This window comes from Sinohyriopsis cumingii, chromosome 6 (genome assembly GCF_028554795.1).
Source record: "Sinohyriopsis cumingii isolate HCF-2022 chromosome 6, ASM2855479v2, whole genome shotgun sequence".
NCBI lineage: Eukaryota > Metazoa > Mollusca > Bivalvia > Unionida > Unionidae > Sinohyriopsis > Sinohyriopsis cumingii.
Window position 1 is genome coordinate 148,704,193 of NC_142966.1, and position 13,376 is coordinate 148,717,568.

The window sequence follows — 13,376 nt, forward strand, 5'->3', positions numbered from 1 at the left end:
AAGCCCCCCAAAAAAACCCAATAAAAAACCTTAAACAAACAAACATGCAAACTAATTTCTTTGAACAGTTTTTGCTGTGTTCTTTTGTGTGGTATACTACTTTGTAGTTTGTTACTGTGGTCAAGTGAATAAAGTGTGATACCATGTCATTTTTCATTTAATTCATTATCAGATTAATTAGCAAACTTAGGTTGTTAATGACCGGAAGGAAATTGCCGCTGTTAAGTGAAATGCACAATATTGGATAGCTTCTTGCTATAGAAAACACACCTTTCTGTGGCAGAAATCGACTTAATTTTCTCATGCTAATATTTTATGACTGTGTTTACAATGGCCACTGCTTTGATTCTACAGAACATCTGCTTAAGTCGAGTCATTATTAGGGAATGGCATAAACAAACACTGACTATTGATAGCCAAAACTTAGTACCCCATCAGACTATTAACATTATGAAAGTTATTAGTCCAACATGAAATCTACTAGCCTCGGGCTATTGGACTACCACTAATTTCAAGCCCTGTATATCTAAGATCATACCTATCTCTATATCATACTTATATCTATATCATACCTATATCTACTTAATATTTTGAATATTATTATCATTACAATGTCCATTCATTAATTTTGGATATGGTATGTTTTGTCCATTAATGTTTGACTTTTCTGTTGTATGACACTTTAAATTTATTACAGGTATGCATGGTCAAGGTGAAAAGAAAGGTACTAACTTTAACACTTACATTTAACTAAGAGCGTTATGTCAATGGTAGCATTCTGATCTCGGGTGTAAGCATGGAGGGTGTAGATTCCTGCCAAGTTTCTTGTCAACTTCATGAAAATAAGGCCAACGGTATTGCTCGATATACTGAAATAAAATAATGCAGTCTGATTAAAATTTATATATTCTCATAATAAAAAGGATCTGACAAGCACTGATAAAGGTTTATGTTCTGCCAAATTTTGGAATCTCCAGTCAACTTATTCTTAGCTCTATGGGTCATAGACCAGAGAGCTCATGCAATTACCTTTTGTCCATTGTCCATCATTTGTAGTCTGTCATCCATCCATTAGCACAAATTCCTAACTACTTCAGGCATTACCATAAACCTTACACATACATTTATCACAGGTTCAAGTTGATCCTAAGTAAAAATGGTGCTGCTCAGACATCCAATATGGTCTCCAAAGCAGATGTCTTGAAAACCTTGTTATGATACTCCACATGAATGAATGGTCACATCAATATGGGGTTTTCATCAAATTACTTCTTTTGATGCCTAGGTGGTTCTAAATAAAAGTGGTGCCAATTTTACATTTAATATGGCCACAACAGCAGCCATCCTGAAAGTCTTATTATCTACTCCTCCTGAATGGAAAGTCATATTGGCATAACCAAAAGACTTCTCAATGTGTCTAGCTGACCTTAAATAAAAGTGAGCTCATCTGATATCAAAGATGGCCACCATAACTGCCATCTTGAAAATTATGCTGCTACTCCACCTTGTGGAAAAGTAATACTTATATTGAGTTTCTCACCAAAAAAATTCTTATGAGGTCTAGTTGGTTGTAAATGAATGATCTGACATCAAGTATGCCCACCATGGCTGCCATCTTTAAAATCTTCTTGTCACTATTCCTAAATGGAAAGTCTTGCCAGCATGGGTTTTCACCAGAAGGCTTACGTCATATAGTTGGCTATCGTTACTTCTCTAAAATTATGATATCTAATTTGTCCTAAATAAAAATGGTGCTCCACTGACAGTCGATATGGCTGCCGCATGGAAAATACTGAAAATCTTGTCACTAATTTTACTGTATGGTTGGTTGCTTATATTTGCATCAGTTTGGTAAATGGTGCCAATCATACATCCAATATGGCTGCCACTGAGTATAATGTGAAACTCCAATAGCTCAAGAATTAAAAAAATACTTAACAATTCTTTTTTTTTGACAGAAGACCGTCAATCCTTTCAAGGGACTCTCAACAATACCCTATGAGATAAAGAGTTGCATTAGATGTTGGAGGGATGAGTCATCATTCGAAATGATACATTCTAATATGAACTTTTTCACTTTCATAAATGTTAAAACTGTAATTTGATCAGTGAATCTAAAGATTATTATGTCTCCCTTATGTCCAAGATCTCAATCCTTGTCATGTCTCTGTTATGTCCAAGATCCCAACCTAAATCACATTGTTGTTGTCATTGTGTGTTTAATGCCGTTTTCAGCACACAATAAGATATACTTGGCATTTAGTATAACTGGCAGAGGAAGAATCAACTCCCATGAGGCTACTGGTGAGCTTTCTCGCATATTCACAGTGGTCGAGCCCAAGACTTAAACCCACAAAGACAGAGATATGATGGTATTGATTGGTAGAGACCAGACCTTTAGACAACTTAGCCATGCATGGCCCCTAAATCAGATTGCAAAATTATTGCTAATACAATCCAAAGCAATGGCAATTGCAAGTCTAGTATGGTATAGTTGTAGTAAATCATGACTACAGAGAGAGGAACACTTCAAATCGTAAAATACTGGTAGTGATTGCATAATGTTTAAGCTATCTTGGATGATATCTTGTAGATGTGCAAGGAGCTCATTTAAAACATCGTTGACTGGTACTGAATTTGTCATGTTTAATATACAAGAATTAGCTTTGTGGCAGAATATTTATTGTTACGATTCCCTTACAGCAATAAAGAGAATTTATTATTTTGGATTTTTTCATTGATGCTATTTGGCATTTATATTATCATTTTGCTCTTTATTATCATTATCATTTCCATCATTTATCTGTTTCACTGCCTTGAAAACTTAATTAACTACTTTACCTGTGGAAGAATAAATACACGTGCAATTTATGCTACTGGCATGACTACAAGAGAAATGCTGAAAGCAAAATCAAGATAAGCAAAGGAGAAGTAATTAACAAACTGTTGAAAATATTTTTCTGTCCAGTAGATTGAATTGTACATGTAATAGAAATTTCATTTTCAAGACATAACTATTACCTTGGATTTTTATCGATCAGCTTCCCGTCCTTGTACCATTCAAATCTTGGCACTGGATAGGAATTAAATACCACACACATGACCAAGTCCATCCCTTCTTCCATCTCATACACGGTCTTCTCTGGGGTCAGGAATACAAATGTCTTATCTGTAAAACATGATTTATGATGTAAAGAGTGCCCCTAATATCAAAATAATCTTCAATCAGAATACTTACTTGATTGTAATGGTGAGTGAAAATAAAAATAAACATTTGCAACCATTTTACAGATCAATACCAAAATAGTGGAAATTACAGTAGTAAAGTCTATCAAGCAAGACACTAATACATACATAAACAAGAACCCCTTGAAGAAACTTACTCTCTACTGGGCAAAAGAATTTCCAGGAATTCAAGATAAGACCATTTCTTCCAATTAACTATCTAGTGCTGAAACCATTTCTGAGATTCATATGCAACAAGATTTTCAAATCAGCTCCTGTGGTACACATACTGGATGTCAGCTTAGCACCATTTTCATTGAGGACAAAGTGGACATCATTATAGGTCTTTTGATAAAAATCCCATGTCATAATGATCCATTCAGGGGGAGTATTAAGAACAGATGTCATAGCAGCCATATTGGATGTACGACTGGCACCATTTTCATTTAGGACCATACTAGATACTGTATCACAAAAAGTCTGCTGGTGAAAACTCCATGTTGACCTAGCAATTCCTATGGAGAGGAGTAGATATTTTCAAGATGTGACTTTCAAGATGGCTGCTGTGGTGGCCATAATGGATATCAGATCGGCACCATTTTTCTTTAAGACAAACTGGACATTGCAAAAAGTCTTCAGGTGAAAACAACTCAACAATATGATTCTGTTAAATTAGAGTTGTAGTAATATGATTTTTACGATGGTTGCCATTCCAGCCATATTAGATGACAGACTGGTATTTTTATTTCAGACAAACTAGACCAGATAAGAAATCCTTTAGTGAAAAACCCATGTTGATACAACAAGATGGCTGCCCTGGCAACCATATTGGACATTAGTTTGGCAACATTCTCAGTCAGGACCAACTAGACATCATAAGCCGCCTTTGAGTGGCAATTCTATGTTGACTTGACCATCCATTCTGAACGAGTGGCAATAATAAACAAAATTTTCAAAATGGCCACTGTCATGACAATATAGAATGTCCATTTTCATTTAGGGTTTTCATATAGACCTTGCTAAAAATGTGTGTAAAGTTTAAAGGTAATCCTCCAAGCCGTTTATGTGGTACATCGGTAACAAACTTGTGATACTTGATAGATGAACGACAGGCAACAGACCATCCCACAAGTTCTTCTGGTCTATGACTAGCAGAGTTAATGAATACTTCACATCAAGAGGTATAAATAAAAAAATACAATTAGGATCAATAGGCAGACAGACAGATAAACAGACCTATAATTGTGATATTGACTTCCTTGAAAGTTGACTGTCCGGATAAGAGCTCTAATGTACACCTGTATGTTCCACTGTCAATCAACTTAGTATCATTCAGGTAAAATTCACTAATAATCTCATCTCGGTTCTGTGATTCAGGCACTCGAAAGGCTGGAACGATCATTAGTCCCTTCGATCTCTATTTGAAGAAAAAAATCATCAACATTCTGACCAGGTAAAGCTATGCCAGGGACTTATAATTTACATGGGAATATACATAAATTTTAAAGATTTGTTACTGTGTAAAAGGGAATCCAGTCCAAATTATAAATGGATAAACTTTATTCCACATTTGCTTCAGTATAAATTTGCCATAATTTTAAAGCTTAAGTTACTGCATTCAACTAAATCTTCTAAAATATTATTTCAAAATGTGAGCAGCTAAGTTTCAATTTCATTATTTTTTTCTATATTTATTAATATTAATATCTACTTAATTTTTGTATCCATCTTGTTTTCTTGCAGATTTTACTTTTGTATTATTGTTTTTCCTATGTTAAATTTTTTTTTGTTCTGGCAATAATCATTCTCATATATATATATATATATATATATATATATATATATATATATATATATATATATATATATATATATATATATATATATATATATATATGAATTGTGACAGTATTCTTACCACTCTTCTCGTATTAAGCCATATATGAATTATTAAGTAATGGCATTCAGACAGAAATGTTTGTCTAATTTTTCAAGGAAGCACGAGCTGATCAGAACATAGTTTGGCCATGTCCATCATTGTCAACTTGACAGGAAAGGCAGAGAATCTTCCTATTGGGAAGCATATTAGACCAGGTCATAGCAGCACTGATTTGGACAATGCTTATTCTGACCAAAATACCGGCTGATTCAACTAAAATCCAAGCTGATACTGAACACATGAAATATTAAGTTTTGTCTTTGATTTAAATTTGACTTTTACAATGGTTTAAAATATGACATTTCTCATTATTTTCCAAAGTACATTGATCAGTTCAAAACTTCATTTGAGGAAACAAAATCTCACTTTTACAGGAGATAACAATATTGTTCTGAATACAAATCAAATGAAATAATGTAAGACAGTGTATGTTCCACTACCAATTTGCTGTTGTTGTTATTGTTGTGGGGTTTAATGCCATTTTTCAGCACACGATAGGCTATGCATGGCGGCCAGTATTAATGGTGGAGGAAGAACCCAGGAAAACCCTGGGAAGAACCACCGACCGACAAGAAGCTACTAGCAAGCTTTCTCACATACCTACATTGGCCGAATCCTAGACTCGAACCCACGCAGACAGAGGTGAGATGGCAGTGATCTGAAATGGAGAGTGCTTTAGACCACTTGGCCACTCAGGGCCCCCACTACCAATTTAATAGTCCATTCAGAAGTAGAAGTGACAACACGATTCTTAAGACAGTCATCATGGCAGTCATGCTGGCACCATTTTCATTTAGGACCAACTAGGTATCACAAGAAGTCTATTATAGCAATAAATGATGAGGCAACTTTATGTGTAGTATTAAGGAGAGATATATTAGCATCCATTTCTTTAAATATTTGTATTTTTTATCTTTATCACCTTTAAGAAAACAATAACTCTTTCCTTATTATTTGCTGAAAGAATATTTATCTTGTAACCATAGTTAATTGACCTAAGAGTAAAATTTTCAAAATGAGTCCCAAAAGAAGGAATACAAATTTAGCAGAAAACCAGTTGGAACCTGGACTCGTACAATTTTTCATGTTTTTAGGGCACCTAAAGCTTCAGAAAATATCTTTCCTTCCAAGTTTTTCTATTTAGTTTTTAAATATCCGTCATCAAGTATTAAGCTGAAATCAATGTTTTCAGCATCTCTTGAGGCAATTATGCTTTTATAATAGGATTGTTTCTCTTCAAGTATTTCTTTTGTTTGGTAAGGATAGTGTTGTTACCTTTTAGAATAATTTTCATATATTTGCTAAGATAGTTCCTATTTTCTAAATTGCAAATATATTCCTCGTTTTCTCTCCTTCTTCAGTCCACCTAACTCTAATTCTAATCAGTTTTTGCTGATGCAATTCTTGACCAGAAGAGCGAAAAATTAAACTGTTACTGTGGTCCTGTTAAATTTATGATTTAGTTCACTAACATATAATACATTCTTGTTATATATTTATATTCTGCTAATCTTCATATCAATTACAGTAAAGAAAATGGTTGTCGTTGTTGTTGTAGTTGTAATGGGGTTTAACACCATTTTTCAGCACAAGATAGGCTATACATGGCAGCCAGTATTAATGGTGGAGGAAGAACCTGGGAAAACCCAGGAAAGAACCACCAACCCACAAGAAGCTTCAGGCAAGCTTTCTCACATACCCACATTAGCCGAGCCCAAGACTCGAACCCATGCAGACAGAGGTGAGATGGCAGTGATCCGTAATGGTGAGTGCTTTAGACCACTCGGCCACTCGGGGCCCCAAAGAAAATGGTAACCTAACAAAAATGGTGGTGTTATCTCTGTTAACAGATTTTAAAAATGATGACAAAAGTGTCAAAGGAAGAACTGTTTGACCAACGCTGCTATAACTGTCTCATATTATCGCCATCTGTTTAATACTTTGTTTGATCAGTATGCACATTTTAATTTAACTGCAAACAATAGTAATGATATCATCTGACCATCAAATAGCAAAACCTGTTGGATTGACACCACTGTAATAATTAAAACAATTTTGTTGTTGTTTTCCGATTACTGAATTTAACACCCAAAATATAATGCTGACTTTAAATCAAGTGGTTATATGGAAGCTGTTATTATACTACACGCCTGTTAATCATGAATATTTTAAAAACTTTCCAAGGCTAGAATGAAAATGAAATAAGATGGTTTACTTGTTTGATATTTCTCTCATAGGATAAATATTCAACGATAACAGTAAAGTAAATTTTAAAATTGAGTTACTCATCAGTAGCTCATCTTTACGAAATATTTATTTTGTAAATATAATGTGTAGAAAACACAATATACATGAGAAATCAATAAAAGCCTTAAATCAGTTTATATGCATTACTCTATGGTAGTGCTGAAAGTTGGGTCAGACTGGCCTGATTTGTGACAAGTTTTGAAATGTTTTCAGAGTTAGTTATTCTGAGAATAACTTTACGTTTTCCTTTTGTAAAGAATGAAAGTTATCTGGTTAACAAAATAAATCCAAATATGATAGATTACATCTATTTTGTTCTGACTTCAACTATAAATTGATGAAGCACTACCTGATGTAAAGAAACACTGAAAATGAACCCTGTATATTTTCTAGGCTTCCAAAAAGCAGTAATGAATACCAAAATAAACCAGGTACGTGTCTTTGGTTCTTTTCTTATAATGTTTCATGTGGTCCCATTCATCGTGACATTTTGTCCACATCAATCTGTAATTTGTTCTGAATCAGTCCATCATTTTGTTGATATCAGTTCATAATTTGACCCTAATCAGACTGTAATTTAGTCTGAATCAGCTAGCATTTTGTTGGTATCAGTCCATAATTTGGCCTTAATTAGACTGTAATTTAGTCTGAATCAGCTAGCATTTTGTTGGTATCAGTCCATAATTTGGCCTTAATCAGACTGTAATTTAGTCTGAATCAGCTAGCATTCAGACACAGACAATTAACTTGCTGTATACACTAGGGAAGATGTAAATGCAGAAAGGTGACTTGACTTGGAGTCACATGAAATTGAGAGTATCTGGGTGGAAATTTCTCAAAATAATGCAAAATCATTCCTAACTGGTTTCAGTTATAGTCCACCTTCCTCCAAAGCAATTTGAATGATAACTTTTTGAAACAAATGAAAATTGTTCTTGCACAGGAGAAAGAAAGAAATATACTCGGTGATATAAATAAGGAGCTCCTCAATACTCAAATAAGGAACAAATGGATGGAATTTACTGAATCATTGGGCCCAAGTCCAGCTGGTAAATGAGCCCACAAGGATAACAGAAATATCAAGCACTCTTATTGATCACATTTATACCAACCTATCAGACAATGTGGCTTGTGTTAATGTACCAAATGTTGGTCTTAGTGACCACTATCCTACTTTTTTGACAAGAAAGGTTAAAGGCAAGAGAAATAAGAAAAATACACACAAAACTATCACAGATCATTCAAAAATTGTAATGAAGAACAATTTCTCAATGACCAATATAAAATTCCATGTAATATGATCAAAATTTGGATGACATAGATGAGGCTCTGAGGGTGTGGACTGACTCATTCATGGATGTAGTCTCTAAGCATGCACCACAGAAAGTACATCGAGTAAAGTATGAAATTCATCCTAATTGGTTTACTACTGAAATCCCAGATGCAGTGAAAACACTAGGCCAATTCAAGGCTATGGGAAACCATGCACAATATAAAGTATGGAAAAATAAAATAACAAGCATGATTAAAAAAGCTATAAAAATTATTATCAATCATTGCTTCAAAACAAAAAGAGCAACACAAACTCCATTTAGAAAGTCTTCAGTGAACCCACTGGAGGAACACACAAAGATCTGACAAATAAAATTCACTCATTTCTGGTAAATGCCACCATAGTTACTGATGATACTGACATTGCAAATGTTTTCAAAGATTTTTCACCAACATTACCACAAAGTTAAAAGAACCAGTGATAGAAAACAACTTTAATGAACTGAAAAAGTACTGCAGCAGCAAAATCTCTGGAGATATGTTTCTCTATCCCACCAGTATAAAAAAAAAACTTTGTTAAAAAAAGTCTCAGTGAACTTGATACCAAGAAAGCTACAGGACTTGATCAGATTGGTCCATGACTCATTAAATCTTCTGCCTCTCCTATTGTAGATAGCATAACATTCATAATCAATTTAAGTATTGCAACCTTATCTGTCCCCAAAATATGGAAAACTGCAAAAGTAACTCCTATTCACAAATCTGGTTCTAAGGATGATGCTGATAACTACCGACCAATCTCAATACAACCAAACTTGTCAAAAATTTATTGAAAAACATGTCCATAACTCATTCATGTCATATTTAACCAAACACTTGCTGTTACACCCTAATCAATCAGGCTTTAGACAGAAACATTCATATGAGACTGCCTTGATCTCCCTAACTGATAAATGGCTTCAAGCACTTGTCCAAGGTAGAATAATAAGATCTGTATTTGAAGATTTCAGGAAAGCTTTTGACATGGTGGATCATGAAATCCTTTTGAAGAAACTGAAAATCTACCAGTGTGATGAAAGAACAATTAGATGGTTTACTTCTTACTTAAGTGAGAGAACACAGCTTGTTTATATAAACAATGTTCTGTCTTAACCTGGAACAATTAGATATGGAGTACCATAATGCTCAATTCTAGGTCCATTACTATTTATTTTATTTAATAATGACCTACTACTTTTACTAAGAGACTCAATATCATCTACAGATCTCTATGCAGATGATTTAACATTGTCAGACATCTAAAACACAAAGCATGAACTCGAAATTTCTTTACAGGATGCCCTAAACAAACTGGACAACTGGTGCACATACAATGGCATAGTGGTAAATACTGGTAAAACTAGAAATCTTGATAGTGATGAACTATGTCTGACGTGGAAGGATAAAAGTTTGCAAATGGTCTATCATGATAGACTACATGGTGTTCTGGTAGATAATGACCTATCATGGACTGAACATATCAAACATATCAGTAAAAAAGTAAATTCAACTTTATGGCATTTCAGTAGGATAAGACATTTTCTCTCTGAAAGGCACAGAAAACTATTTTATAATAGTTACATACAACCCTATTTACACTACTGTAATACAGTATGGGGTAATTCAAATGATAAAAACGTAGCAAAGCTAGCACATCTTCAAAAGTGAGCAGTTGGGCCAATATCAATCCAGAAAGAAAGCAAGAACAATTTAGCTGGTAAGTTAAAAATATTACCTATTAAAGACCGAATCCATTTGAGAAAAGCCAAATTAATGAACAGGATCTCCAATAATAGTGCTCCTGAATATTTACAATCACTATTCCAGTATAGACTACCTGGCAATATTCCCCACCTGTGATTCATGTCTACCAACCAATATAAAATTCCCAAACCAGATAAGGAATTTTTTTTTTTTTTTTTTAAAGTTTCCAGTACTCTGGAACTTTGCTCTGGAATAGTATTCCAGCTGAGATTAGAAATGCTCACTCTATCTCCTTCTTCCAAACCCAATATATCCAGTGGCTTCAGAGACGGAACTAAAATAAATTCCTTTGAATGAGGGTCTCAAGGTAGATTAGTTCTTAGCTAACTGTGTTACCCTCTTTAAATAAAGTAATTATTGTTATTATTAGTAGTAATATTGCTATTATACAGTACTAAATATACGCTAATATAATTTCATACTATGATGTTACTTTTCATCCAATATCTTTAAAAAAAATAGGAGATATACATTACTGCTTCTTTTTCTTAAGCTATTTCTAAAAAAAAGTCATTTGTATCTTTGCTGATGGGACAAAACAAGAAAGTGAGTAAACCAAAAATATCTGCTTTTCCATTAATCAGTGTAAAAACGGTGATTTTCAGTAGGAAATCAAAGCTGTCCCAAATGAATGAAGAAAAGTTGGGAACAAATTTTGAACCTGCATATCTGGATATTTCCAGCGCATGCTGAGGCCCGTCCTAGATGATACAGACGTCGTGCACGTGATGTTGAAAGATTCACCAACAAGCAGCATGTACGACGAGGGCAGTAAACTTGTTATGACGATCGGTCCAGCTGCAACATAAATTTAAAAAGTGAGTCAGTGTAAGTGAGTCAGTTGTGTATCGTCCGTCCGTCGAACTGTTGTATCACCAGATGTAGGTAATAATGTTTTACGAACCAAATCCAATCGCTATGATTTTACAAGCTCCAAGAGAGGACTTTATCCACCACATTGTCAAACAAAAAAAAAAAAAAAAAAAAATAACTTAAAACGTGACAGCATGATGTATATGGTAAATTCTCAGTCATATCATATCAGTGTCTTATTCACTCAAAATGGTGAAAATGTGTGTTTGGAGACTTTGCAAGTCAGACAATCGGGATCCTAGGCAACTTAAAGGCGATCAAACAATTATGATGCATAAGAACTAAGTGAGTGGGGCGATATTTTTCAAAGAAAAATGTTTCGGTCTGTAGATAACTTCAATCAAATATACTTCCCCTGATATGTAGAAATAAGCATTAAATCTAACTATTATATTGCCTGACAAATATATACGTTATCATGAGGAAAAAGTAACCTAAAATACCCTGGTTCAAATGAATAAATACTGGGCCCCATCACAGAAGATTAAGGGTTTTAAATATTTTAGATTTTTTAAGTCTTTGGGTGTGAAATGAGAAAAATAAAAGATCATGAAATTGGTTTCTTTAGGGGTTTTCAAATAGAGTTATGATTTAAATATGACTAACTCCTGCAGTCAAGATGGACACTAATTTGACTACCTGCTGGAATTTCATTGTGGGGATTTTCAACAGCAACTACAATATTGTCAGAGTCTTTCAAACTGTCTGTAAAAAAAAAAAGAACATATGACACTTGTATGAGATTCTTATGCCACTGAATTTCTTAGAAAATTTGAATTGATAAATATCCAATGTTTGGTGGTGGGGTAATTACCGCGGTCCTGATCTTGCGATTGAGAATTTCACAGTACTGGAAAGACTGATTTTTACTGATTCTGTTTAGAATGAATTCATATGCCAACAAAGTGGAATGAAACTTGAATTTCTATCATGCTTGGTTTGTTATTTATACATAAAGATGACATCAGATGCAGAACTTTTTTGTTTCCTATCCTATTTTATTTGTTATTTTGACATAAAGCTGACATCAAAAGCAGGACTAAATTGATTTAAGACGAGTTGGGAAGTACGCTAAACATTCGATTTACGGTAGTTCATCTCTGAAGTGGAAATGGTAGGTACTATCATGCCCCATTAGAGTCGCTGATTGTATATCAGATCAAAAATAGGATGAGATATGCCAGCTGATCCGTACACAATAGAACCATAGTAAAGTTTCGTTCTTAGTAATGTCGTTTAGAAACCAGGGTAAGTCCATCTGATCAGCTCAACAATTTGTTCAATTCATGGTCTTTTGACCTTCGTCCTGAAGTTCTACTATGCGAAAGGAATGTTACCTTATTGTCAAAAAAAAGACATACAAATTCGTTCTTCTTCCCAACAGGAATAAGAGAAACGCTAAGATAGACTTTTGGGTTATCATGTAGAAATGTGTAGTTTCTTTTTGTTAACATTGTGGTTAGAGCGTCCGCCTCGGATGCAGGAGGTCGTGGGTTCGATCCCCGGCCGAGTCATACCAAAGACTTACAAAAATGGTACTAACAGCTGCCTCGCTTGGCGCTCAGCATTAAGAGTTAGTGTTAGGACTGGTCGGTCTGGTGTCAGGATAATGTGACTGGGTGGGACATCATGCTACATGTCTGCGGCATGATTCCCCAGTACTAGACGTCACTATAAACTGCCACATTGCAGACATCGTAGCGATATGACTGAAAAATTGTTAAAGCTACGTTAAAAATCCAAATCACATCACAACACATTTGTTGACATTGAATAGTATGCATGCTTTCGACCTTTAACAGATTTTAAAAAATACTGACTTTTACTGAGCAATCAGTTCCTGTATACTATATTGTTCATTTTAATGTTGGAAAGAGTGAGTGACCATATACTGACCTGAGGTATACCCATATCCAAAGAATAGACGTGTGTGTGTGTGTGTGTGTGTGTGTGTGTGTGTGTGTGTGTGTGATTTGGATTTTTAACGTAGCTTTAACAATTTTTCAGCCATATCGCT

General features: G+C 34.4%; 1 protein-coding gene across 1 annotated transcript in view; it reads right to left on the minus strand.

The window, feature by feature from the left end:
• Positions 1 to 13,376, minus strand: part of LOC149798241 (vascular endothelial growth factor receptor 1-like) — a 49,687-nt gene that overhangs the window by 14,156 nt on the left and 22,155 nt on the right. The window contains exons 5-8 of the mRNA XM_089963366.1: positions 11,148 to 11,284; positions 4,462 to 4,642; positions 3,022 to 3,169; positions 745 to 869 (exon numbers count right to left, since the gene is read on the minus strand). Coding sequence (XP_089819492.1) covers positions 745 to 869; positions 3,022 to 3,169; positions 4,462 to 4,642; positions 11,148 to 11,284 — 591 coding nt within the window. The remainder of the gene's footprint in view (positions 1 to 744; positions 870 to 3,021; positions 3,170 to 4,461; positions 4,643 to 11,147; positions 11,285 to 13,376) is intronic.